The sequence below is a fragment of the Octopus bimaculoides genome, chromosome 8 (assembly GCF_046866305.1).
Source record: "Octopus bimaculoides isolate indiv1 chromosome 8, ASM4686630v1, whole genome shotgun sequence".
Taxonomy (NCBI): domain Eukaryota; kingdom Metazoa; phylum Mollusca; class Cephalopoda; order Octopoda; family Octopodidae; genus Octopus; species Octopus bimaculoides.
Genome location: NC_142935.1, coordinates 91080788 through 91108287, shown reverse-complemented (window position 1 = coordinate 91108287; position 27500 = coordinate 91080788). Strand labels below are relative to the sequence as shown.

The 27500-nt window shown below is 37.3% G+C and overlaps 1 protein-coding gene and 1 long non-coding RNA gene across 13 annotated transcripts in view; one reads left to right on the top strand and one right to left on the bottom strand.

Moving 5' to 3' along the window:
- The window catches only part of LOC106880431 (tetraspanin-18), a 595429-nt gene that overhangs the window by 462170 nt on the left and 105759 nt on the right, over nucleotides 1-27500 (top strand). Inside the window, exon 1 of one of the 11 annotated variants that reach the window (XM_089356798.1) lies at nucleotides 3391-3856. The exons of the other annotated variants lie outside the window; for them this stretch is intronic. Within the exon in view, the coding sequence (XP_089212924.1) occupies nucleotides 3833-3856 (24 nt within the window). The 5' untranslated portion in view covers nucleotides 3391-3832. Of the gene's footprint in view, nucleotides 1-3390; nucleotides 3857-27500 lie in introns of those variants that run through there. 11 annotated transcript variants of the gene reach the window in all.
- The window catches only part of LOC149134502 (uncharacterized), a 19868-nt gene continuing 8629 nt past the window's right edge, over nucleotides 16262-27500 (bottom strand). Inside the window, exons 1-2 of one of the 2 annotated variants that reach the window (XR_016242940.1) lie at nucleotides 16957-24119; nucleotides 16262-16696 (exon numbers count right to left, since the gene is read on the bottom strand). This is a non-coding gene — a long non-coding RNA (uncharacterized LOC149134502). Of the gene's footprint in view, nucleotides 16697-16956; nucleotides 24120-27500 lie in introns of those variants that run through there. The other variant, XR_016242941.1, reaches the window with a different exon arrangement.

Genomic DNA, 27500 nt, shown 5'->3' with positions numbered 1-27500 from the left:
ACACTTGTACTACATCCTTATTTTCATAAAAGATAAAAGTGCGTAGGAAGACGATTTGAACCCACAGCTGACCAAACTTAAGAGTAAATTCCAAAAGAAATTCTATGAGTAATATAGGCGTAGGAATGATTGTGTAAACTATAGGTTGACCAATGCTTGTACATGAAATTGGGTGGATAGAAAGTGTACGGAAATCCGTCGTGTGTGTGTGTGTGTTTGTGTGCTTATATATGTGTGTGTGTGTATATGTGTATACGTGTATAAATATATGTGCGTATATTTATATATGTGAATTTATGTATGCGTAGAAATGTGTGTATGCGTGCGTATATATGACTATATATATATATATATATATATATATATATATATATATATATATATATAATAATATAAATAATAAATGAGTATATTCATATATACGTACATGTATGCACATACTTACATCTACCTGTGTATATAGATGCATATCTGGGTACAGGACATTGCAAGCAAAGCGTAGACAAAATGTTAAACGAGTACAGAAAACACACAGGCCACATAGAGAACATCTCCTTCATCAGCTGTCCCCATTCTAACACAGGCGTTTCGAAGAGTATATATAATAATAATAATAATAATAATAATAATAATAATAATAATAATGAAGGCAGCAATATAAAACCAAAAAAGAAAATTTCCATCGTCACTAGTCGTGACTGAAGGTGCAGGGTAGCACCTACTTTACTAGAAATAACAGCTAAAAAGCCCTTACCGCCGCAGTAAGCACAATTTATATATGCTGACAGATGAGATAACTGCCCCACAGCGATATATATGCGCGCGCGTGTGCTTGTGCGTGTGTATATATGTTTGCGTGTAATAAGTTTAACTTTATTCTCCATGCTAGCATGGGTTGAACGAGTCATATAATTCATATTTAGATATTTTTTATATTCTTTTGTGCATTTCTACCCAAAGACTGTGGTCTTGCTGGGGCACCACGCATATACACATTAAAGAAAAAAACACATACGTACACATATATATATAGTGTTAAATTGCCTCACGGCTGACGTCACCTTTCAACTTTTCACGATCAATAAAATAAGGCACCATTTGAGCGACCTCGGCGGAGTTTGAACCCAGACAGATGAAATGCTGCTAAGTATTTTGCCCGGCATGCGAATGATTCTGTTAGCTGACCACCTAATAATGATAATAATAATTAATAGTGGTTTCAAATTTTAGCTTAAGGTGAGAAAGTTCGGGAGAGGGGTAAGTCGATTTATATCGATTCCAGAGTTTATCCACACCGAAAGGATTAAAGGCAAAATCGACCTCGGCGGAATTTGAACTCAGAAAGTAAAGACTGACGGAATACTGCTAAGCATCCACTGTCTTAGCTCGCCAAATAATAATAATAATAATAATAATAATAATAATAATAATAATAATAATAATAATAATAATAGTAACGGGCTGATTACTACCTAGCTCAGATACCAGGAAACCCCAAAATGGCTGAAGTTCAAAAGATCGTGCTCATGAGAACTGCCCATATCCTACGTAAAATACTGTCTATGTGATATCAAATTTTAAAACAAACATAATTTTTTTATGGTTTCTTAAACATTCTCTAGAACAACACTATGTACAAATCGAAATATATGGTACCCTAAGCATAACACCTACATGAACTTCTAACTTGTTGTCTCTTGAGGTCTCTGGGTGAGACTTGGATCCAAATTGTACAAATGCAAAGCAAAAGTCAAACATAAAATAATAATAATAATAATAATGATGATGATGATGATGATGATCGTTTCTACTGTAGGCACAAGGCCTGGATTTTGTGGGGAGGGGGGATAGTCTATGACATCAACCCCAGTACTCAACTAGCACTTATTTTATCGAGCCCGAAAGGATACGGCCGATACCATTACCAATATATACACATAAGAGATTGCAAAGATGCTCTTCAGGATTGAACCTGGAGCTAAACTATAAAACATAACTACTTTTACTACAATGCCACCACATCGAGAACAATACCACCGCCACCGTTACTACTACCACCACCGATGCTGTTACAACAACTACCACTGCGCACTAGCTCGGGAGCGAAATTTGCTTAGGGGGTGCACACCCAGGCCCCAAATTTTTATATGTTCTTTGTTCGAGAAGAAACGCTATTCAAAGTACTTTTTACAGATAGCATTTTTCTCACTATTTTCTAAACCTGAGAAAAGTAAGTAGGGTTGCAAATTTTGATATTGCACCCCAACAAAAATTTTAGTGGGATGTGCTTGAACCACCTGCACCCCCCTCCCTTTTCCCGGGTCCATGCTTACTACATCACAGTAAATTTATGTTAGGCTACCGATAGCATCAAAACACATCTGTAAAGACATTGCTGTCAGTGTATCGTTTTAGTTAGACTAACACTTGTTTATAAACATGTCCAAAACTCATTCATGTACGTATATGAACGAACTGATAGAGAGATAAATAGATAGATAGATAGATAGATAGATAGATAGATAGATAGATAGATAGATAGATATGCGTGAAAGTGTAGCGTTACAGCAATGGAGGCAGGGAGACCATAAGATCAAATGAGTACTCTTCCATCCACGTGTTCTGAGATGTCCTCCTGGGGCTAAAAGCAACAGTAACATCCACCCCTCGGGGTCAGCCACATTTAAGTGGCAAATATACTTCACTTTATCGTGCAGTTACTGTTAATACCTCGTTCAGAGGTATATATATATATATATATATATATAGATATATATATATATATATATATATATATATATATATATATATATATATATATATATGTGTATATATACATATATATCTTGTTCCAATCATTAGACTGCAGTCATGGTGGGGCACTACCTTGAAGGATGTTTTAGTTGAATGAATCGCCTCCAGGCCTTTTCTTTTTAAGCTTGACACTTATTCTATCGGTGGATATTTGCCGAACCGCTATGTTAAGGAGGGCGTAAACATACCAACACCGATTGTCAACTGGTGATAGGACACACGCACACACATACACACACACGCACACACACACACACACACACACACACACACACACACACACACACACACACACATATATATATATGATTGAGGCGAACAGAAAGTATCAAGTAATCCTGTTTAAAGTGAAATTGTTTTTATATATAACTTGACATAAAAGCAGCCTAATATAAATAAATAAAGGGAGAGAAAATGTGTGTGAGTGAATATCTTATACACACGCATAATAGACTGACTTGTTTGACTGATTCGCTAAAACTTTATAAATATCCTTGTCCTGTCAACATCTCTACCAATCAAACTCCTACCCGCTTCTTAGGCTCTCTTTTTTTTTTTTTTTTTTGCTTTTTCTGTTAGCCAGAGAAGACATTACAGGATCTTTGTTAGTGATTTCGATTGTTCATTTCTAATTGGATATAAATCCACGAAATCTCTGTTTATTCTATACTCCAACGAGAAGAAACAAAAACAAAAATTATAAGTAAACAAAGGAACAAGAAACTAGTGTATGCTTTTCAGACGTATATACACACATAATTTCCTCAGTTTATACATCGACACAATTAGGCATTAATTGAAGGAGTATTCAGTACATTTAAGCAGAATATCAGTCACATTTTTTCACAAGGAAAACATTGGCTATAACTTCGAAGTTTCTACTAAAGCTGTCTCATATATATATATATATTATATTATACTATATATAATATAATATTATATTATATTATACTATACTATACATCATAATCCGTGTACTTTTTGTGTGGCTTTATAATACTTTTAAAACGCTCCCATTATGTGTCGAAAGAACAGAACTAAGGTAGGTGTCTAAATACGTTTTTTTTTTTTTTATTATATTAAATATTTATTATATTACATTATTCACAGTTTTGTCAGTCTGAATATGTTTAAATCTAAACATTTAAGAATTTTAAAATACATTTATGATGGAAAATATATAAACTGACTGCCAGATTTATGATTTTGTTGGACTTTATGAATGGAAAACAAACCCCCCCAAAAAACACCTTGACATATTTAGCTGTGCGCTGTTTTTCCCAGGTAGGCTATTATACCGTTATATAGGAACAAAGTTAGGGATACCCCAAATCTTAATGGCAATTGCTAACGCTAGAGTACATTATATATATATATATATATATATATATAATGCGTGTATTTGTATATAACATAATTCACCCACACAACCTAACCTCATAACATAAATAAAGAGATTAGGCTTAAATAGGGGTGAATGACGTCGACTCCTCATACTGACACTCTAGAGACCAACACCGACGGATCCATACACACAGATTATATACACACAAACACACACACACACACACACACACACATAGGCAAAGGAGTGGCTATATGGTAAGAAGCTTGCTTCCAAACCACATGTTTCCGGGTTTAGTCCCACCGCGTGACACCTTGGGCAGGTGTTTTCTACTATAGCCTCGAACCGACCAAATCCTTGTGAGTGGATTTGGTAGGCAGAAACTGAAAGAAGCTCATCTTCATATATATAAAAATATACTTTAATCCCCTAAGATCTCAGATATTGTTTCTGAATCGCTCGGGTTCTTTCAATGTGCTAGCTTCCTGGTAATAAATCGATATTAATTAATATCTGATTTTTACCCTATGTTTTAATTATATATATATATATATATATATATATATATATATATATATATATCCAAGAAAGTTAGGGGTTGTGAATCCAACCCACTAAGGAATAATATCTATCCAATATACTGCTGGAAGAATACCCAATTATTATTACACTAGTGTTATGTATTTGTGTGTCTGTGTTTGTCAACCATCGCTTGACAACAGCTGTTGGTATGTCTACATCTCCGTGATCTAGCGGTTCAACCAAATAGATCGATAAAGTAAGTCTTAGGCTTACAAAGAATAAATCCTGGGGTCGATTTGTTCCCCTAAAGGCGGTGTTTCCAGCATGGCCACAGTCAAATGACTGAAACAAGTAAAAGAATAAAATTATATTTATATATATATATATATATATATATATATATATATATATATATAGGCATAACCACATGTGTGCTCCCCACCAACTGTTTCCCAATAATTTTCGGAACATGAATATTTTTTTTTTATGAGGACAATAAGTTGGGGGTGGGGTTGGCGCGCGAGTTTCATGATGTCGTTTAATACACGGCCCATTACCGTAGGAATTCCGGTTCGATATGATGTCAAGACAGCATTAAACACCCACATTCCGATATTGCACACTTCAGCAGTTTATAAGGCTGAATATATTTAGATTTAAGCTACATAAACATTGGAAAATAGAAGGGCTTCATGAAGTCGAAGTAATCATAACAACTTATTTTATAGGCCATTTCTGTGATCTTTCATATATATAATTAATCGACAGGAGGTTGTAAAAGTCACACAAGGGCCAAACGTTTCGTGTAAGTCACTCGTATACGAAATTCTACTGTAGCCTAAGGCCTACCAAAGCCTTGTGAATGGATTTGGTAGACGGAAACTAAAAGAAGCCCGTTGTGTGTGTGTGTGTGTGTGAGTGTGCACGCGCGTTCATTTGTCCCCACCATCGCTTGGCAACCGGTGTTGGTGTGTTTTCGTCCTTGTAACTTACCGGTTCGTCCCAAGAGTCCGACAGAGCAAGTACCAGGCTTAAAAATAAGTACTGGGAGTCGATTCATCCAACAAAAACAAAAAATTCTTCAAGGAGACCAACACCGACGGATCCATACACACAGATTATATATACACACACACACACACACACATAGGCACAGGAGTGGCTATATGGTAAGAAGCTTGCTTCCAAACCACATGTTTCCGGGTTTAGTCCCACCGCGTGACACCTTGGGCAGGTGTTTTCTACTATAGCCTCGAGCCGACCAAATCCTTGTGAGTGGATTTGGTAGGCAGAAACTGAAAGAAGTCTAATGACTGGAAACAAGATAAAAGATATATAAATCCCCAAAACGGAACAAGAACGTAATAGACGACAATAAAAGTATACGGACAGATGGACGATACAAAGACGGACAGGAAAACCAGGACGGAACATTCGTGGTTCTCGCCTCGCCCACCTCCCAACACCATCACACCACACCACACACCACTACACCACTATACCACACAACACATCACATCACAACACACCAGCACTGACCACTTCTCAGCCCCACATTTTCACACCTACACATACACACACGCACACGTCAAGATCACCAGCCCTCTTCCACTCGCACATACAAACTCTCTTATACACACGCACGCGCACCTTCGTTTTGGGATCACCACTACTATATCTCCCCTTCTCCATATCTCTCCTGTGTGACCCTTCTGTCCGGCATTCGCCATGATAGATCGCTAGCCACTAACACATTCTTTATTTTCTCTCCTTGTTTCTTTCTGTGTTCCTTTCTGTGGGAGAGCGTAGGCTCGAAACGTTAAAGACTTTTCATTTCCCGAGCGTTATACTAATACATCTGTTTGTTGTCTACACCACCTGTCTTCGTCTTTTTTTTTTGTGAATTCTCCCCTATATATACACACACACACACACACACACACACACACACACACATATATATATATATATATATATATATATATATATATATGTGCATATATATGTGTGTGTGTGTGTGTGTGTGTGTGTGTTTTCAGTACAACGCTTCTGTCTTTCTTGTTACTCTTTAACCAAGTTCTCTTCAAAAGTAAACAACTGTTTGTTTATAACGATTCAGTATATTTACATGAAACATTCTCACACACACAAACACTTCTAGGATTCCTCATTGCTTTCTTTTTTTTTTCTTCTTCTTTGTTTTGAGATGTATTCATTTACCTTGAAACTCGTTTCGTCTAGAAATCTTTTTAAAATCTCAAAGTAGAGGTATTGAGAGGGAGTCGATTCATATAAATTGTTGATTTAGTAATGTCGGCTATCTTTCGACAACCGTACGCGAAAAATGAAATTATTTCTTCGGTAATTGTCGTAATATCTTTTTATTTTTCACTTGTTTCAGTCGTTGGACTGCGACCATGTTGGGACACTGCCTTGAAGGAGTTTAGTCGAACAAATTAATCTTAGTACAATTTTTTGAAGCTCAGTACTCGTTCTATCGGATTTTTTGCCGAACCGCTAAGTTATGAAGATGTAAACTAACCAACAGCGGTTGTCAAGAGGTAGTGGGAGGGGGACACACACAATGACACACACAGATACATGCGACGAGGCTATTAGTAGAAACACTTGCCCAAGGTGCTACGCAGTGGAACTGAACCTTGAACCATATGGTTTGGAAGCAAGCTTCCTAACCACACAGCCATGCCAGCAGAGAATGAAAAAATCAGTCATCGTTATTAAGTATTTGTGTACTTTTTCTTTTTACATTTAATATGCAAACTTCATCGATTTTTCACATTCTCAATCGTTTTTATGAAATATTTTTGAACTGATTTTCTTGAAAAAAAAGAAGAAAAGAAAAATATATTTAATAGACAAAATTTATCGATTTTGATTCGACCTGCTAATTATTGATTTAGTTAGCATTTTAAAAATATATTTTCGAAATAATCATTCGAATGTTTCCAAAGTGAAACTTTTCGAAAGCTAAACTTAAGGTTCACTTAATTATTCGTTATTACTCAAAGATGAAAGGCAATAAACTTTGCAGACGTGTTAGAGCATCGGGGAAAAAATATCTTGCGACATTTTTCTAGCTGTTTACAGTCTGATTCAAATCCACCTGAGATTAACTTTTCTTTTTATTCTTTCGGCGTTGATGAACTAAAGTACCAGTCAAGTACTGTGGTCGGTGGTATCGACTAACCCACCCACCAGAAATAGCTAGCCTTCTGCCTAAATCAGAAACTATTGTAACTGTAAGGGAGGCGCAATGGCCCAGTGGTTAGGGCAGCGGACTCGCGGTCATAGGATCGCGGTTTCGATTCCCAGACCGGGCGTTGTGAGTGTTTATTGAGCGAAAACACCTAAAGCTCCACGAGGCTCCGGCAGGTGATGGTGGCGAACCCTGCTGTACTCTTTCACCACAACTTTCTCTCAGACTTACTTCTTGTTTCTGTTGTGCCTGTAATTCAAAGGGTCAGCCTTGTCGCACTCTGTGTCACGCTGAATCTCCCCAAGAACTACGTTAAGGGTGCACGTGTCTGTGGAGTGCTCAGCCACTTGCACGTTAATTTCACGAGCAGGCTGTTCCGTTGATCGGATCAACTGGAACCCTCGACGTCGTAAGCGACGGAGTGCCAACAACATAACTGTAAGACAGGTGCAACCTTTTTCATGGCTCATCAGGAGGCGGGCCGGAGTACTTAAAAACTTTCAAGGTAATTTTTCGCTAGGTGTGCCATTCAGAAAATTCCGCAGACCGCTGTTTGTCTATGACTGTTTTAAAATGAACGAAAGTACGACCGAATTTACAAACAAGACGAAACGCTATTCGTTATTGTAATAAGAAGTATTTATAGTAGTTACCAAGTACTTTATGCACTCCTCAAGATTTTAGCGAATATTGCTGATCACAACTTAGATAATCAACGATATTTCGTCAAACTCTGAGGATTAGCACTGAGAGAATAACTTTAGCACTACAAGAGTTTAGGACCTGATATCTGTTAAGCCTTCGCTTGTTAAATAATGACTCATTACCACAAAATTGACTTCTTTTCGATATTTTCACTGCTTTTATTATGAAAAGGATTTTGGAGGGAAAGCGCAACTTTTTACCCTACAACATTATTTTAAATATTCGTTTTATTTATTTATTTTTCTATTTCTCCACTTTTATTTTCAGTGATTAAACTATATTTTAAACCAGTTTTAAAAAAATATACGTTCAACGTTTTGAAAGTTCTTGTAGGATAAATTTTATTATCTTTGTTATTTAATCAGAGAAGGCAAGGCGACGACCATAACACCTTGCGAGGCCATGACACTTCCTTGAATAGTGGGAGAGATGGGCGGAAGAGAAAGCATGCCTCGTAGCTTTCCTTGAGACTGAAAACCTGACCAGAGAGTGCGCCACTAAAGTTATTCAAGCCCCAGGGGAAGGTGTAATACCGGATGTCGGATAATGTTTGCCTTCAAGAACAAGTGCAGCACTTTTCTAATCTAACAGGATTCGGCACAATTTTTGTGTATCAAATTTAATTCCCAAGGCTTTGGTTAACTCCTAGGTTATTGAATTACACGTGGGCGAAAGTCAAGAATACGTACACTCGGGGTTTAGGGTTAGGCGCCGAAAACGGTTGGTGTACGTATTCATTACCTTCTGCCAACACTTGTGCTCAAGGTGCCGCGCAGTGAACTCGATCTCCGAAATACGTTGTTATGAAGCAAACTAGTTAACCATACAACCATGTTGTGTTTACCTTGGAAAAAAAAAAAAACGCAAATTTATCGATTTCCTATATTGTTAATTCTTGATTTATTTACCTCGCAGAGTTTCGAAAACAAGCACCACCATTATTTATTTATTTATTTATTTGTTTTCTTGTTTACAAAAAATTCATTACATTTCTATACTTTAATTATTGGAGATTACAATTCTGGGGGGGGGGGGAAAGACAAACAAATATCCTTTAACCTCTTTTTCCTCGTTCGAAACCGTTGGTAACTTTTTCACTTTTGACAATTTTTTTTTTTTTCAAATCACATGGTTTAATCATAGATCACGAATTTGGGTCAAAGTGGGGGATGTGTGTGACTTTCATAAATTCAATTTTGTGTGACGAGTAGAGAGGATTAATAAAATACCGTTATTGATCTTCTAAAACAGTCATGGGAAAACTGTAGCCCAAAAGATTTTCTGAATGGCACGTCAATGAAAAATTACCTTGAACTTTTTCTTTTGGTAGTGCGGCCCGCTTGCTGATGAGCAATGTTACATGTGGCTCGCTTCTCAAAAATGGTTGTTCATGCATGCTTGTTCTAAAAAAAAAAAAGGTGGTGAGCATTTAATTATGACGACCTCAAGATTTTTTCTTTTTTGTTTTGTATCCCAGGTGGGATGAAAGGCAAAGCAGACTTTGGCTGGGTTTGAACGTAAAACGTTAAGATCTAACTAAACACCGCAATGCATTATATTCTACCGCTTTAATGATTCTTAATTGTTAGTTACACCGTGAGTAAAACTTGTAATTTTTTTTTTTTTTATAAATAACATAGACATATGTATGTAAATTACACATTCTTTGCATTCTATGTAAATATATAATTTGGTTATTCATGGTTAGCTTTAAAATTAGTGTTTTCTACCGTTTTAAATATATGTGTACAACTTAACTAGCTGTTGTCGATAAAAGAAATTCTCCTCAGTCATACCATCGAGCTAGTTGATTTAGTTCCCTTGGTTCATTTCATTATTTATTTATTATCTAAATTTAATGCATGCGCATGTCTGCTGACCTACGTAGGCGCAGTTAACATGTGTACTTCACTTAGTAGACGCAGTGTGACCGAATAGAATAGTAAACATACATACTGCCTTTAGTGGGTGCAGTGAATGTGTACTTCCCTTAACACAATGTGGCTAAATAGTTTAGTGAACATGTGTGGGCATATTGAACAAGTATACTGTCCTTAATCAACGCGTATACTTCTCTCAGTAGACGCAGTGTGACCGAATGATTTACAAAGTTGCATCGTAATATACGCGCACACTCACGACGGGCTTCTTTTAGTTTTCGTCTACCAAATTCACTCAAAAGTCTTTGGTTGACATGAGGCTGTCGCAGGCTATAGATTAAGGTGTCACGTCATGGGATTGAGCCTGGATCATGTGGTTGGGAGGCAAACTTCTTGCAACCCAGCTGCGTCTGCGCCTGCCTTACCTACCAGATGTACAAATAGGGCAAATTTAACTATTTCTCCGTATATTGACAAAAATGTTGAATAACCTCAATCGATTTTCGAACCTTATTGGATATCTCATCAGAGGTGTCTACACCAATTTGACCAATCCTAGAGAAACAAGCAGCCAATCCGTTTGAGGCAGGACAGCACCATTTTTCAGCGTCCATGAGAGTGGCGGCGAGATGAAATAGTCATCCTCACTCCGGAGACTGAACGTATATGCCGGTGTATGCGATGCGCTTTTTTCTTTTATTCTTAAATATGATTTTTTAAAAATTGCTATGCGTCTAATGTGACTGTCATACAGATGGGATACCGAGTGTATATCATGAAACCTATGTTAAATTTGTCTTTTTTTTTTATTCACAAAAATGTAGGAGGTTTGTTCTTATGCGAGAGTGTGTCTTACACAGCAGCAAATACCGTAGCTTTGATCGTGTAGTGGTATTGTACCAGGAGTCGAATTATATTATAGTGTTGCCTTTTGGGATCTTTTTTAAAACGGAGGCCACATTTTTCATTAACGAAACACTTTGAAACTTGGAACACTGGTAGAATGTGTCATATAAAACATCTTTTTCTCTTAGTCTTCTTAAAAAAAAAAGAAATCCATAAATTATTCCATGTTAAAGTTGTATTTCTGTAATTTCAACCAATCACTGACGTCCATTCAGCCGATATATATTAAGTGCCGACTACATAAACAAACGATTCTGAAACAATTAACCCTAACCCAAACTCTAACCCTAACCCTAACCATACGGTTAGGGTTAGGGTTAAAGCAAATTTAAAATGAAAAAAGCAAATAAAACGAAGGTATGGAGATTAAATACGCTTTACATCGCTTAGTGAGCCAAAGGAGTAAATGTAAACAACTGAATACTTGTCAGTGATTGGTTGAAATTATCGAAATAAGACAATTTTTTACATGAAATAAATTCGAATACAAAAATATTTTTCTGTTCTATAACACAAAATAGATAAGTATATGAAGTTTGAAAGTCTTTCGCTACCAAAAACACTACGTAAAACATTAATGAAAAAGGTGGCCCCCGTTTTAAAAAAGATCCGCCTTTTGTATATAATAAACATGGTTATTCGACATCCTTTGTAGCTTTTTGCAGCATTTTTTCCGATGCCTGTGGTTCTATTTCAAATTACACCGAGGTCAACTTTGCCATTCTGTCCTCCTGGGGGTTCGATAAAATGAAGTACCAATTATGTATTGGGGTCGTTGACGTCGACTGTCCACCTTTCCTCGAAATTACTGTCCTTGCGCCTAAATCAGAAAGAAATATTATTTAAAGCAGCGAGCTGGCAGTAATCGTTAGCACGGCGAGCAAAATGCTTCGCAGTATTTTGTCCGTCCCTACATTCTGAGTTCAAATTTCGCCGGGGTCGAATTTACCTTTCATCCTTTCGGAGTCGATAAATTAATTACCAGTAAAACACTGGGGTCGATGTAATCGACTCGTCCCCTTCCGCAAAATTTCAGGTCTTGTTCCTAAAGTAGAAAGGATTACTATTAGAGCTGTGGATTGAGAGAAATGTGACGCGGTATTTATTCCAACTCTTCTATATGTTATTTAATAGTCGTTGAAACTTCGAAATGCGATTGTTATACCTTTTGATTCGTCAGGCAGTAATAATTTGATGCACGTACATACGCTCACCTATGATAGAATTCACTTGCAGTGAGTCAAATGCTAAAAGCGCAAATGTTGTTAGTACAGATCTCTATTAATTACTGTTCAATTGGTCAGCTGCTATAATTAAGCCACGGCTGGCCACCACTGTCTATCCCTTCGTTGCCACTACACGTTTATTGTTTAAGATTTGCAATAAATTATATATCTTACAGTTGAGCTGATCTTCCACTTACTAACTGACCACTGTAATTAACCAATAACTGACCGCCACTTGCCATTGATCATCGATAGACCATCACCCCAATGTGGTGGTTCCATTTTGTTTCTCTACCTCTCTCTCTTCATTCCTCCCTCTCTCTTTTCTTTTGTCTTTCACTCACTTTATCTGTATCTTACATCTTATATAACGTCTTACTTTCTCTCACTCTCGTGTGTGTGTTAGAACTCTCAATGTAGTGTAGACTGCGGCATCTCCAGTGCCGTCTGGTGCTCACAACCCTCTCCCAGTCAGTGTATATTCCATCGCAGCATTCTAAAGAGGGTTAGTAGCGGGAAAGATAGAGGACGTCTTAGAGGAAACTGAGCGTCGATGGAAATCAACTGGCAGGTCTTTTCTTGGAGACTTTCAGGCCGGAATCCATAGATAACGTGCATAGACATTTTCTAGAAATCCTTAGTGCTACCGTTGGGTGGAGAGCATTGCCTGTTCGGGATAAACTCTACAGACACGACAGCATCATTAACCACGCCTGTCCGAGATGCGCACAGAGCGACGAAACCGTCCTGCACACGTTCGCACACTGCTCGAGCATTGCTAACTTGTGGTGTTATGTCGAACCAGCTGCTATCACGTGTAAGGACGGATCCGGCTATAGGCCGACTCCATCGTGGAGTTCGTCCCGCTGCCGGGAAAAGCAGATAGTCTTCCCCTGCCTGGTGGTTATGACGAAAAGGGTTGTATGGTGGGCAACACTGAAAGGACTGAAGATAGTCACTTTCCACTTCGGCCAAAACATCGACAGTTTAAAATTCCATTTGAAAACGAAGGTGAAGGTTGAGAAGGGTGTGCCACCCACCCGTAAATTCCTTGAAAGGTGGGTGAATGTGGCCAGAATGGCTCGAGTGAGTGGGTCCACTTGCAGGCGCTTGTTGGCCGCGGAGTGCAGAAGAGAGAAGAGCACTTACCATGGTACTTACTCTTGGTGAATAAAGTAGCTCTGGATCTGTAGGCTTCTTTTGGTAGCCCTTGGGTGGGGCTTCGCCCTGTTGGTGAATTTGTGAGAATTTTTTTTTTTGTTAAATGTTATTGTTTTTTATTGTTTACCTGTTCCTTTATAAATCCCCTCTGTCGTTTGTTTTTCTATTGTCCTAATTGTTTTTCACAGCCCTTGTGGTCAATAAATTATTATTATTAAGGCGGTGAGCTGGTAGAATCGCTAGCTCGCCGGACAAAATGCTTAGCGGCATTTCGTCCGTCTTTATGTTTTGAGTGCAAATTCCGCTGAGATCGACTCTGCCTTTCATCTTTTCGGCTTCGATGAAATAAGTACCAGTTACATACTGTGGTCGGTATAATCGACTAGCCAACACCTCCCGCCCCTCACCAAATTTCAGACATTGTGTCTTTAGCAGAAAATATTATTATTATTATTATTATTATAAGAATCGTTAATTGTCAAGCGATGGTTGGGAGGGGGGGACAAACACAGACACACACATATATATATATATATATATATATATGCGAGTAAGAATAAATACAAAAAAGGTGTGTTTTTATGTATGATTGTGTATAGAGGAATATATTATTTTGCTTAAAAGAGTTCCAACACTGTCTGTTTTTTATGTTTTATTTATATTCCTGCAGAACTAATGTGGGGTATAGAATATGGAATATATAATATAATATAATATAAAATAAAATAAAATAAAAATGGATGGCACCATGAAATAAAGTATTGAATGTAGATGAAATATTGAGTGTTCAATATAAAGGATCAAATATATAAATATAAATATATATATATATATATATATAAAGGCGACTCGAGTTTCAGGGCTATTTCCCTTCGTCATGGCCGGTATGACAGACTATATATATATATACATATATACGACGGGCTTGTTTCAGTTTCCGTCTACCAAATCCATTCGAGCAGCCTTCGAATTTTTCTATCCAAAGAGTTTTTAACCCGATATTTAAAAACGATATAGATAGGTAGATATAGATAGGTAGATATAGATATAGATATAGATAGGTAGATATAGATATAGATAGGTAGATATAGCTAAATGAAATATATTTCATGATATTCATATGGTGATATATGGGTTGCGAAGGCGCGTGACCAAATGGTTAAGGGCGTTGCACCCACGTTCGCGAGATTGTGGTTTCGATCCACATGACCGGGTGAACTCGTGTTTTTCATCAAAAACCCATCACCTCACGTTTGCTCTGCGATCACTTCTACTTCTGACGTGTGGTACACCATGCACCTCTAGAGGCAACATCGATTTGATGGCGGGGTTGAGCTAATATACAGCATAAATATTTCATCATTATAAACAAGTCATCTATGCAGATTGTTCGGCCAAAAAATTGCGATAACTCTCATCTGTCGTTTGCGACGGGAGGTTCCATTATGTATGGGTAATGTTGTACTATTCTTATCTACACCCTGTGCAATGTTATGGTAAAGTGAGTTTGTGATTATATTCTGTTGTCTACCGTAGTGGTGGTGGTGTGGAGTCGTTATGTGGTCCAGGTGTCGTGGTATGATACAGAAGTTCTTATGATTATAGATTCTTTGCTGTCTGGCTTCGGCTTTTCATGTGACAAAACATTTTGGAATGTTGTGCCCACTCACCTTTGCCTTCTCTGTGTGTGTATGTGTACTATGTAACCGTATAGACATAAATGTATTCACACACATTATATATATATATATATATATATATATATGTCTACGTTTTGTTTGCAATGTCCTGTACCCAGATATGCACCTATATATACAGGTAGACGTAGGTATGCACATACCTGTACGTATATATACATATACTCATTATTTGTTTTATATATATATATATATATATATACATATATATATATATATGATTATGTATACTGTAGGAATTTAAATAACATGTTAGGTACAATCAAACTATGTATAAGTAAGTATTAAGTGGAATGTATATTTATATACTCGGTGAGAGAGTGTACACATCCACATATATAACTAAAATATGGTTACACGTCAGTGTATATAAGTTGTTGAAGAAGGACTCAATATGGTTAGGTTTAGTAGAATCATTTTTATGCAAAACAGTATCTTTACAGGTAAGTAGTCTGTGCGGTGTTGCTGTTTTTGTCAAATGTTAACAAAAGCGTTAGCACGAAACATAAGGTTGTGAACTGTGAAGATACAACGTTGAATAGAAATTGGTGCGTGTGTTTCTATTATGTCCTATAAGGTGGCAGTTTGATAAATAGAGTCGACAGAAGTACCAAGCTGCAATAAGTACTGGAGTTTGATATGGTTTACTATATGCTCTTATAAATACATAATTTGCATGTGTGTGTATATATATATGTATGCATGCATGTATGTATGTATGAAAGTTGTGAGGTCCCGTTATACATGCGGTTGATGCTTGTAAAATGTTATTTGGCTTATCGACAGTCTTTCATAAAATCAAAATAACACCACCACTACTACTACTATAACTGTTTGGAAACAAAATTTGCATGTTAAACAAATACCTTGTATTTAACTTCAGGTGTCTCTTTTTATGCTCAGGTAGACTTAACAGTCGTCCCTTGTAAGTTAAAAGAATTTTTCAGATAATATATTGTGGCCGATATAATCGGCTTAAAAAAGAAATTTTGAAGACGGTTACATTTATGTGAGGGGTGAACATTGGCATCGCTTGAGTGATGGTGGCTTTTGTTTGTGTTCCTCGTAAACGATACTGTATTTTCCGGCATATAAGTCCACCTAGTATATAGCATAAACATTCAAACATCATCACTATCTTTTCAAATCCTGCTGCATTTCACATGGAATCTTTGGTCTTCCGAAGTCGTCTTGCTGTATAAGTTGAGCGTCCTTTTGGGGGGCTGTATATTTTGGTTAGAAAAAAAAAAGGACTTTTGTGTTAGAAAATACAGAAAATTGAAATATATATATATATATATATATATATATATATATATATATGTTATATTACTAGCATTATCCTGCGATTGAGAATATAAAAATCACTTCTTTAACTTTCTAAGACATCTCAACGATTCTGAAAGCAAACTTCGTTTGTTTGTTTCGTTTATCGTAATTTGAATTTAACATATATATATATATATATATATATATTATTTACATGTATACTGTACTTTTCCAGTTTAAAAGTCTGCATAGTATAGAGTGTAAACATTGAAATATCATCGCTATCTTTCCGAATCCTGCTGCATTTCACATGGTATTTTTGGTCCTCCAAAGTCATCCTGGTCTATAATTCGACCTACCCCTTTTTTAGGCACTAAATTTTGGTCTGAAGAACTTGATTTGTATGCCAGGAAATATGGTATGTCCGGTAGCTCAACGGTTCGAGGACGTGAAATAAAGTTCTTTGCGTGAGAAAGAGCTGAGGTCGAGGAGATTCATTGAACCAATACCAACACGAAAAGACAAATGAAAGAAATGGACATAAACACGAGTATTAAGACGTTCCAAAGTATCCTCCTTTAGGCAGTGATATGAGAGAGATTTTGGTGCCATTTCTAACCAACAGATTTGCCACATATATGCGTCCCTATTAGATAAAATTTAATATATTATATCTAATAGTGTTTGAGAAAAAATATATAAAAGTGTCACATCCATGTGCAAAACTAACCCTCCCTCCCACACAACCAACTATGTAGCACTCAACCAACTGTGTAGCACTCAACCAACTATGTAGCACTCAACCACCATCTCTGGCGGAATTCTGGTTTAAGCACCCCATATAACCCCTCAACTTTTTTATTTTTTGGAATTTTCAGAAAATTTTTACGAATTTGTGTTCTACACGCGGGAATTTATTCGATCATGAAAACAAAGTTCTTTTTTTATTTTTTACCCCCTTCCCCACAAATTCTAAAAGTTTTTCTCTTTTTCGAATTTTTTTTTTTTCCTTTAATCAGTTTAAAATACGGTTAGACTGAATTTTTTTTTTTGCTTAAATTCAAGCAATGGGCCACTTATGGGTGCATCATCGTTCCATTAAATGTGTTCATGGGACGAAAAATATTGAAAAACATCAGTACGTATCAGAGTGGCAAAGAAACGAAGATGGAATCAGATGACTGTGTGATGTGCTCAAAACAAGTTTTAAATTGCTCTTGTGTCACACACACACACACAATTTTTTTCCATAATCGTATGCATTACCGTAGAACACAAATTTGTAGAAATTCTTTAAAAATTCTAAATACTAAAAAAAAATGCTTTGCGAGGTTATATAGGGTTAAACCAGAATTCCGGCCAAACCTTTAACTACCAACACCAATTCTAATTTGAATCTCGAGTTCACTGTGGAGCAAATTTATTGCGAATTAGGATTATTAGGTGAGCTGTTATTGAAAACCGCTATGTAAAGCACATTTCCTTAATTAACTACTTAACACAACCCACTTATCAAGTCAGGCTACAGAAACTGTTTATATATAAATATGAATTCACATGTAATTTTCTAGATAGAGGTTGTTTATTATGTAAGGAGTGGATGTTGTTTTTTTTTAGATAGGGTTATATCTACATTCCCGGCGACATTGACAGCTGATAATTATCGCCGACACTGCAACGACCACTGTAGAACCGTCGTTGCCTGCAGCCAGATCGAACATTGTTATGATTATTAACATGGCGACAACCTGACAGAATCATGACCACGCTGGACAAAATGCTAAGTGGGGTTTCTTCTGTCTTTACATTCTGAGATCAAATTCCGCCGAGATCAACTTAACTTTTCATCGTTTCGGAGTCGATAAAATAAGTACAAGTTGAACACTGGGGTCGATGTAATCAACTCATCTCCTCACAAAAATTGCTGCCCTTGTGGCAAAATTTGAAATCATTATTATTATTATTATCATTATTATTATTATTAAGGCAGTGAGAAAACAAAATCGTTAGTGCGCCGAGCAAAATGCTCAGAGGCATTTCGTGTCCTTACGTTCTGATTTCAAACTCCGCCGAGGTTGATTTTGCCGTTCATCCTTTCGGAGTAGATAAACTAAGTACCAGTTGCGCATTGAGGTCAATGTAATCGACTTTCCCTCTTCCCCAAATTTCAGGCCTTGTGCCTATAGTAGAAAGGATTATTATTATTATTATTGATAAGGTGGTGAACTTGTAGAATCGTAAATACGCCGGGCAAAATGCTTAGCGGCAGTTCGTTCGTCTTTACAATTTAAATTCAAATTTCGCCAAGGTCGACTTTGCCTTTCATCCTTTCGCAGTCGATGTAATCGGCTTACCCACTCCCATGAAATTGCTGGCCTTCTGCCAAAATTTGAAACCATTATTATTATCGTTGATGGAGAATAAGGCGAAAAGCTTTCAGCATCATTAATACAGCCGGAAGAAATGCTTAGCGACATTTCTTCTGGCTTTCTGAGTTCAAATTCCACTGAAGTCAACTTTGCGTTTTATCCTTTCGGGGTCGGTTAAATAAGTAACAGTTAAATACTGGGTTGTCGTAAATGACTAGCCTCCGCCCCAAAAATGTCAGGCCTTGTGCCTATAACAGAAAGGACTATGATTTGGCAGCGGGCTGGCAGAATCATAAGCACGTTGGACAAAATGTTTAGTGGCATTTCTTCCAGTTTTACAAGCGCTAATTCCGATGAGGTCGACTTTGTCTTTCATCCTTTAAGGGTCGATAAAATAAGTACCAGTTGTGTACTGGGGTCGATGTAATCGAATAGCCCTATCCTCCCAGATTTTGGGTCTTGTGTTTATTATTGTAGAAAGAATTATTATCATCGATGAAGAATGACTGGCAGAATTGCTGTAGTTATGGAATCGAACACTTTACCATTTACCCACGTTGCTAACTAGCTCAATATGCCAGAGAATGCGATGGAACTCGGGACGTCATGATTGCGAAACGCACTTCTTAACCAGTCGGTCTTTGGTTTACTGATTAAGATTACTTTAGTGAACATCAAAGCGGCGAGCTGACAGAATCGTTAGCACGCCGGGCGAAATGCTTAGTGGTATTTCGTCTGCCGTTACGTTCTGAGTTCAAATTCCACCGAGGTCGACTTTGCCTTTCATCCTTTCGGGGTCGATAAATTAAGTACCAGTTACGCACTGGGGTCGATGTAATCGACTCAATCCGTTCGTCTGTCCTTGTTTGTTCCCTCTATGTTTAGCCCCTTGTGGGCAATAAAGAAATGAGAACATCAAAGCATTTGAGAAACAACTCTCTATACTAGTGCTCCGCGACTTCTTTTCACTTGCGGTACACACATTCTTTTTAAAATTTAGGGTTGGTAAAGTAAGTACCATTTGAGCACCGGGTTCAATATAATCCACTTTCCTACCCCTTAAATTTGCTGGCCTTGTACCAAAATAAGAAAAAGTTATCTAATGGTTTTGTCGCTTTCATTCTTTTCTTTTACTTGTTTCAGTAATTTTAACTACGGCCATCCTGGAGCACCGCTTTAAAGGGTTTTAGTCGAAAAAATCGACCCCCAGGATCTATTCTTTGTAAGCCTCGTACTTCTTCTATCGGTCTCTTTGCCGAACCGCTCAGTTACGAGATAATCAATCGATGGAGGAGGCACAAAACACACATAAACGACGAGATTCTTTCAGTTTCCATCTACCGAATCTACTTACAAGGCCTTTGTTGGCCCGAGGCTATAGTAGAAGACACTTGCCCAAGATGCCACGTATTGGGGTTGAAACCGGAACCATGTGGTTGGGAAGCAGGCTTCTTACCACACAGCCGCGCCTGTTTGTTTTTTTTTAAAGATAGTAAATAGTAGGATGTAATTCTAGCTGTTATTTCTAGTTGATCAAACAACTACACAGAATTCTCATTGTTTGCAATGGTTATAATTAAGGCAGTTGATTTGCATAATCGGTACAGCTTCGAGCAAAATGTTTTCCGGTATTTCTCCCGGTCAAATCGTTGGCTTTCATCCTTTCGAGGTCGATAATATAAAGTACTGGGTGTTAGACTCCTGATCACAAGATTGTGATTTCGATTCCAGGACCGGGTAATGTGTTGTATTCTTGAGCAAAAGATTTCCATTTCTCATTGCTCCAATACACTCTGCTAATAAAAATGGATAATCCTGCGAAGGACCTGCGTCCCGTCCAAGGAGGAATATATACGCCGGAGGAACCAGGAAACTGGCCCTTACGGAATAATGTGGACTAACCAATATAAAGTACTGAGGTCGATGATATTGACTAATCCTTTCCTCTCAAAATTATTGACCCTGGGGTAAAATAAGTAACAATTATTCTAAGGCAGCGAACTAGCAGAATCGTTAAAACATGGGCATAAGATTTTGCAGTATTTGATTCGGTTCTTTACGTTTTAAGTTCAAATAATGCCGAAGTCAGTTTTGCTTTTCAGCTTTTACGGGTCGATAGAATAAAGTGCCTCTCAAGTCCTTGAGTCATTGGTATCATCGAATCCACTGTCCTCAAAATTGCTTAGCTTGTGCCTAAATTATAAATCTTTTCTAGTTCTGTACGTTCCGAGTTCAAATCCTGCCGAGTCCGACTTTGCTTTTCATTCTCTCGGGGTTGATACATTAAATACTAGTTAAGCACAGAGGTCGATGTAATCGACTCACGCTCTCCCTGGAATTACTCCTGTTCGTGATCAGAGATGCACATATCGTCAGCCACTAAGGGACATGCTCATCTAGTTAAGGTCAAGCAACTGACAAGCAAATAGTAGAATATTTGTCGTAGCCAATCTTTTAACACCATGACAGACCATGTACACTTCCAATCAATTAAGATCAGAAGCCATGAGAGCCACTGTCTGGTATTGCATCAGGGCATTTACACACACACACACACACACACACAAACATGCACAGTGTTTTGTCCTGTGATGTCTTCGGTTTTTTTTCTTAAATGTAAACCCTTTGTGATCAATAAAAAAAATCATTATAATTATTAAAGGCGGCGAGCTGGCAGAATCGTTAGCACGCTGGACGAAATATTTAACATTCGCTGCGTTCTGAGTTCAAATTCCGCCGAGGTCAACTTTGCCTTTCATCCTTTCGAGGTCGATAAACTAAGTACCAGTGAAACACTATAATCGATGTAATCGATTAGTCCCCTCGGATCTTTTTTAAAACGGGGGCCACATTTTTCATTAATGTTTTACGTAGTGTTTTTGGTACCGAAAGACTTTCAAACTTCGTATACTTATCTATTTTGTGTTATAGAACAGAAAAATATTTTTGTATTCGAATTTATTTCATGTAAAAAATTGTCTTATTTCGATAATTTCAACCAATCACTGACAAGTATTCAGTTGTTTACATTTACTCCTTTGGCTGATTAAGCGGTGTAAAGCGTATTTAATTTCCATAGCTTCGTTTTGCTTTTTTCTTTTTAAATTTGCTGTTTTACCCTAACCCTAACTCTAACCCTATCACCGATAGAATTGTTTCAGAATCGTTTGTTTATGTAGTCGGCACTTAATGTATATCGGCTGAATGGACGTCAGTGATTGGTTGAAATTACAGAAATACGACAACTTTAACATGGAATAACTTAGGGATTTCATTTTTTTTTTAAGAAGACTAAGAGAAAAAGATGTTTTATATGACACATTCTACCAGTGTTCCAAGTTTCAAAGTGTTTCGTTAAGAAAATACTGTGGCCCCCGTTTTAAAATAGATCCAAAATATTCTTTTCTACTCTAGGCACAAAGCCAGAAATTTTGGGGGAGGGGACCAGTCGATTAGATCGACCCCAGTAGGCAACTGATACTCAATTTATCGACCCCGAAAGGATGAAAGGCAAAGTCGACCTCAGCGGAATTTGAACTCAGAACGTAAAAACAGACCAACTACCGCTAAGCATTTCTCCCAGCTCATATTTCACTTCAGCTATATTATTGTTCTTATGTTAATCTGAAATCTTTCGTCACACATCCTGCGACCTCTTCAGCGACTCTCCATCTCACATGTCGCCATCTGTCCTATTTTAGTCCACCCTCCTCAAAAAAGAACAATAATAAGGTTGAAGTGAAGAACTAGAATATAGTCAGTGTATTTATTTGACAAAAAAAAAAAAAGAAAAAAATACCATCCCGAAATATAACGATTTTTATTGTAACATTTCTTAACGAGGTTTTTTGACTCCAGAAAGATTTGAACTGAAGCCCCCACCCCTACACACACACACACACAATCCCCTTCATAAACCTCCCGTTCCACATCTCCCCCACCACCTGTTTTATCTAAATGTTGCCATTGGCTCACGTTAGTTATCTCCCCCTGTTTTTTTTTTTTTTTTCTTTTAAATAACTTCTACTTTACATACCTCCCACGTATTTAATATCCACCACTACCAAATCCAGCTTAACACCCATTAACTTCTCACATCATATTTTTTATTATCCGCCGAAATGTCATCAACATTGTTGTTGTTTTAAGCCTTAGAATAAGAAAATAAAACGTTTCTACCTTGGGCGTTTTGTAGCTGTTGTTGTTCTTGTTGTCGTTCTTGTTTTTTCTTGATGTAAATATGAAAGTCAGCCTACATAATTTTTTAAAAAGGTTATATCCATAATAAATGCTTTATTTTATTTATCAATAGGTCTTATCTCTCAACCTCACACACACACACAAACACACACCTTGAAATCTATATCCGGAACTGTCTCTCAAATATATACACGTAATATTCAATATATATGTGCATTCTCTTTCTCTCTCTCTCTCATACACACACACACACACACACACACACATATATATATAGAATACAAAATGGGACATTTATTATTATTAACGCGCTCACATACACAAACACACTGCGTGTGAACTGGTGGGTTTCACACCTTTTTATAAAAGTCATCGGTTTTACACTAATTAATGCTACTTCTGTTGTTGTTAACGTTGTCTATCGATAGACCTGGTTTATTATTATTAGTAGTGGTGGTGGTGGTGGTAGTTTTCTGCGAAAATGTCCCCACCCTCACACGCCAGAGTAACCTCATGTCCCACTCCTTTACTTCCACAACATTACTACTACCTGTTGACTTATTAATAGAAAGACAGACTTATAGACACCGGGTAGGATAAATCTGGCGTCAACTGTTTTTTTACGACTTAGGGACAACATCAAACTGCGTGTGTGTAACACAGAAAGAGAATCTAGTAGTGATAAGGGCATTGAACATCGCTTGTATAATGCTTGAAACATTTTATTTCCAAAACTATTTTTATAATTTTGTGTATATACATATATACATACATATTTCTTTTAAAATGCAGAAATGCCTATAATAGGACATCTAACCCGCTAGAAAGAGCAGCAAAAGACTACATACCACAAAATTAGGGATAATTTCGAAAGGGAATGAAAAATAAAAACATTTAATTTTTCATTCCCTTTCGAAATTATCCCTAATTTTGTGGTATGTAGTCTTTTGCTGCTCTTTCTAGCGGGTTAGATGTCCTATTATAGGCATCTCTGCATTTTAAATGAATAATACATAGTCTATTGACTGTTTTTTACTCTCGCTAGACCACTGGTGGTAAATAAAATTTCTAAAAATTTTTTTGCTACCCTATAATTTATTGATATATACATACATATGTATGTAACGGTAGAGGTTACCAGTTGTAACGATAATAATTTGTGTAGTTACCGTTTGTAACGGGTAAGATTGATTAGGTACACAATAATATGAAATGTCGGAATCAGCAGTTGGGAATATAAAAATTTGTTGTTATAACGGCATGTTGTAGGATGTGAAAGATGAACAATGCATGAAGTTTTAGGGAAATATTTATTTACCGTTACGTTACAATACCTTGCCTCGACGGGCAGGTTATGATAAATCCAAAAGCATGCGAAGTAAAGTTTGTGTTTGTGTCCTCTTCGTTGTTTACAGAGAACGGTAGAATGATGTTGTAAGAGAACAGAATTAGAGATGGTGAGAGTTGTGGGGTGTGGGACGATGTCTCACAGTTGCTGATAGTAAACTTCATTTCTTCCTCTGACCAAGGTTCTAGCTGGTCAGCCAGACTTCGTTCTCACCGAGTCGTCACCATGTGACTGGACTCGTTGAGTCGTCACCGACTGGTGACTAACTAACTTTTTTGCTTGGGGTTTCTTGTTTTTATAACCATTCAGAAGAATAGACATATAATTGAGAACAATAGATTTAGTTGGTGGTCTTGTTATCTCTATTCTACCTTTTGGTAAAGTAGAAGAGGTTAGAAAGGGTCAAGTGGTGAAGACATTATTTCGGCCTAGCTAAAAGGCATCTGGAAAATGTAAAACTGCTGTCAGAGAAAAACCATTGTTCCACCGTGAGAAAAGTTTTGTTGCAGTGTTAATTTAAATTTGGCTATGGTGGATCGAATCCACTTCATGCATGCAAGATCCACTACACATACATACATACATACATACATACATGTGTGTGTGTTCTCCGACTACTATTCCTAAGAGAGTCGTGCGGTTAGAGTCCTAGGACACCTCCTCTCTAGGGTCCTATCAGAAGCAGCCGTCAGAAGAATCCTGCTGGATTCCCAAGCGTCACTAGCCGAGACTGGATATTATCAAACCATTTCTTTCTTAGTCTGCTATTACGTCTCTTGCTGATTGGCTCAGGTTTACGAATCATTCATACATACATACACACACGAATGTATGGATGGATGGATAGATGGGTGGGTGAGTGGGAAGAGTCAATCTAGTCATGTAATAACAAAGAAAACTGTTGAATTTACTTGTAATTTATTTCAAAACAATTATTTCATGAAGCGTCAAAATTTTCGGCATACATCTGCGTCAATAACTAGATTTCAGTTGTGCAACAAAACTCTTGACGCCTCTTGAAATAAATTTAAAGAGTATTTCACAGTTTTTTTTTTTATCCAATGGCTATAATGATGAAGTCCCACCAGTTTCAACACAATGTTTGAGATCTGGTCACTTTCTAGACAAATACAACTCCAAAAAAATGTTTTTAAGTTTATAAACATTTTATTGTACTCTCTTCTACCTGGTGATGTTAACAATAAAAAATGGCGCTCTACGTTGTTTTAAATGCGCTGAAACCATCAAGATTCTGAATCCTAGAGCTGACGAGTGATTTTTCCGTATGTCGTCTAATTTTTATTTACATTTATCCATGTATGTGTGTGCGTGTCAGTGTTCTATTTCACTTCCAGGTACTAACATATTGACGTGAGTGATTGATCGCTTATCACAACGCCACCCTGCAATAAGCATAAATGGACTTCATATTTCGAAGTCCGTCTTTATTGTTGATGTTATTCTTGATGTTAATGCTATTAGGATTGCATGTACCAAGTAGTTTATCATATAACATTCACATTCTGCACATGCACACTTATCACTCCTTTTGTCCTCAGAACCCGAATAAAATTTTCCACTTCAAGAAACACAAGTCTAAGCCACTGAAATAATAATAATCATTATTTCAACTCAAGGCACAAGGCCATGAAAACTTTTGGGGAAGGGGGATAGTCGATTACATCGACCCCAGTGGGTAACTGGTACTTATTTCATCGACCTCGAAAGGATGAAAGGCAAAGTCGATCTCGGCGGAATTTGAACTTGACGTAGCGGCAGACGAAATACCGTTTAGCATTTCGCCAAATGATTTAGTTATGTCCCTTTCTGCAGCACCGTCTGAAATCTCAGGAAGTGTTGATTGTGCTGATGTCTAAGATCTCCTGCCTACCCAACTGATGTCATGCTGACATAACAATAATAATATTTGGCAATGAGACCATGAGAGAATCTGAGAACGGAATGTAACCCAATTATTACGCCATCTCTCTCTCTCTCTCCCCATGTATGTGTTGTGTGTATGTACGTACGTATGTATCTATGTATATATATATATATATATATATGTGTGTGTGTGTGTGTGTGTGTGTTTATATGGATATATATAATGTATAGGTATGTGTATATATGGATATATTTGTATATCTGTCTACATGATCCGGCATATTTGCGCGCGCGATTGTGTGTAAAGAGAGAGAGAGAGAGAGAGAGAGATGGGAGAAAGAGAGAGAGAGAGAGAGAGAGAGAGAGAGAGAGAGCGAGAAAGAGAAAGGGGGAAGAGAGAGAGATGAGGAGAGAGAGGGGGAAGAGAGAGAGATGAGGAGAGAGAGAGAGAAATTAGAATGGTGGGATGGTCGTTGCTGGAACGCCTTTGTATTTATTGGTTTGTCTGCTCTGCTTGGGACTGATGTGTAGTTTTAAAGCAACGACGACGAGGACAAGTTTTACTGACGTCACGGAAAAAGTATTTGAAAAGGATTATGAGAATATGAGAAGTGTAACCTAATTATTTATGGGTGAGAGAGGGAGATAGAGAGTACTGTGTGTGATGTAACAAAGCCACACCTCCTGCGTATTTTATTGGGGTGGGGGTTGAGGGAGCGCTATGTTTAATATAAGACATCACCTGACGAATATCTTTTAGTACATTACGTCATCTTTCCCTTGCTCTAATGACGTCAATGTTCTGGGAGGGGCATCAGGGATCATCAGGGTAAACTAAGTCTTATAGTGTCACCTGTTACTTGTATTATCCCAAAAGCGGTCTTCTACGTAGTCACTTGACCGTGCTAGAAAAAGCAGCCAAAATTTCCTTAAAAATTACACCGTCACCTCCTACCT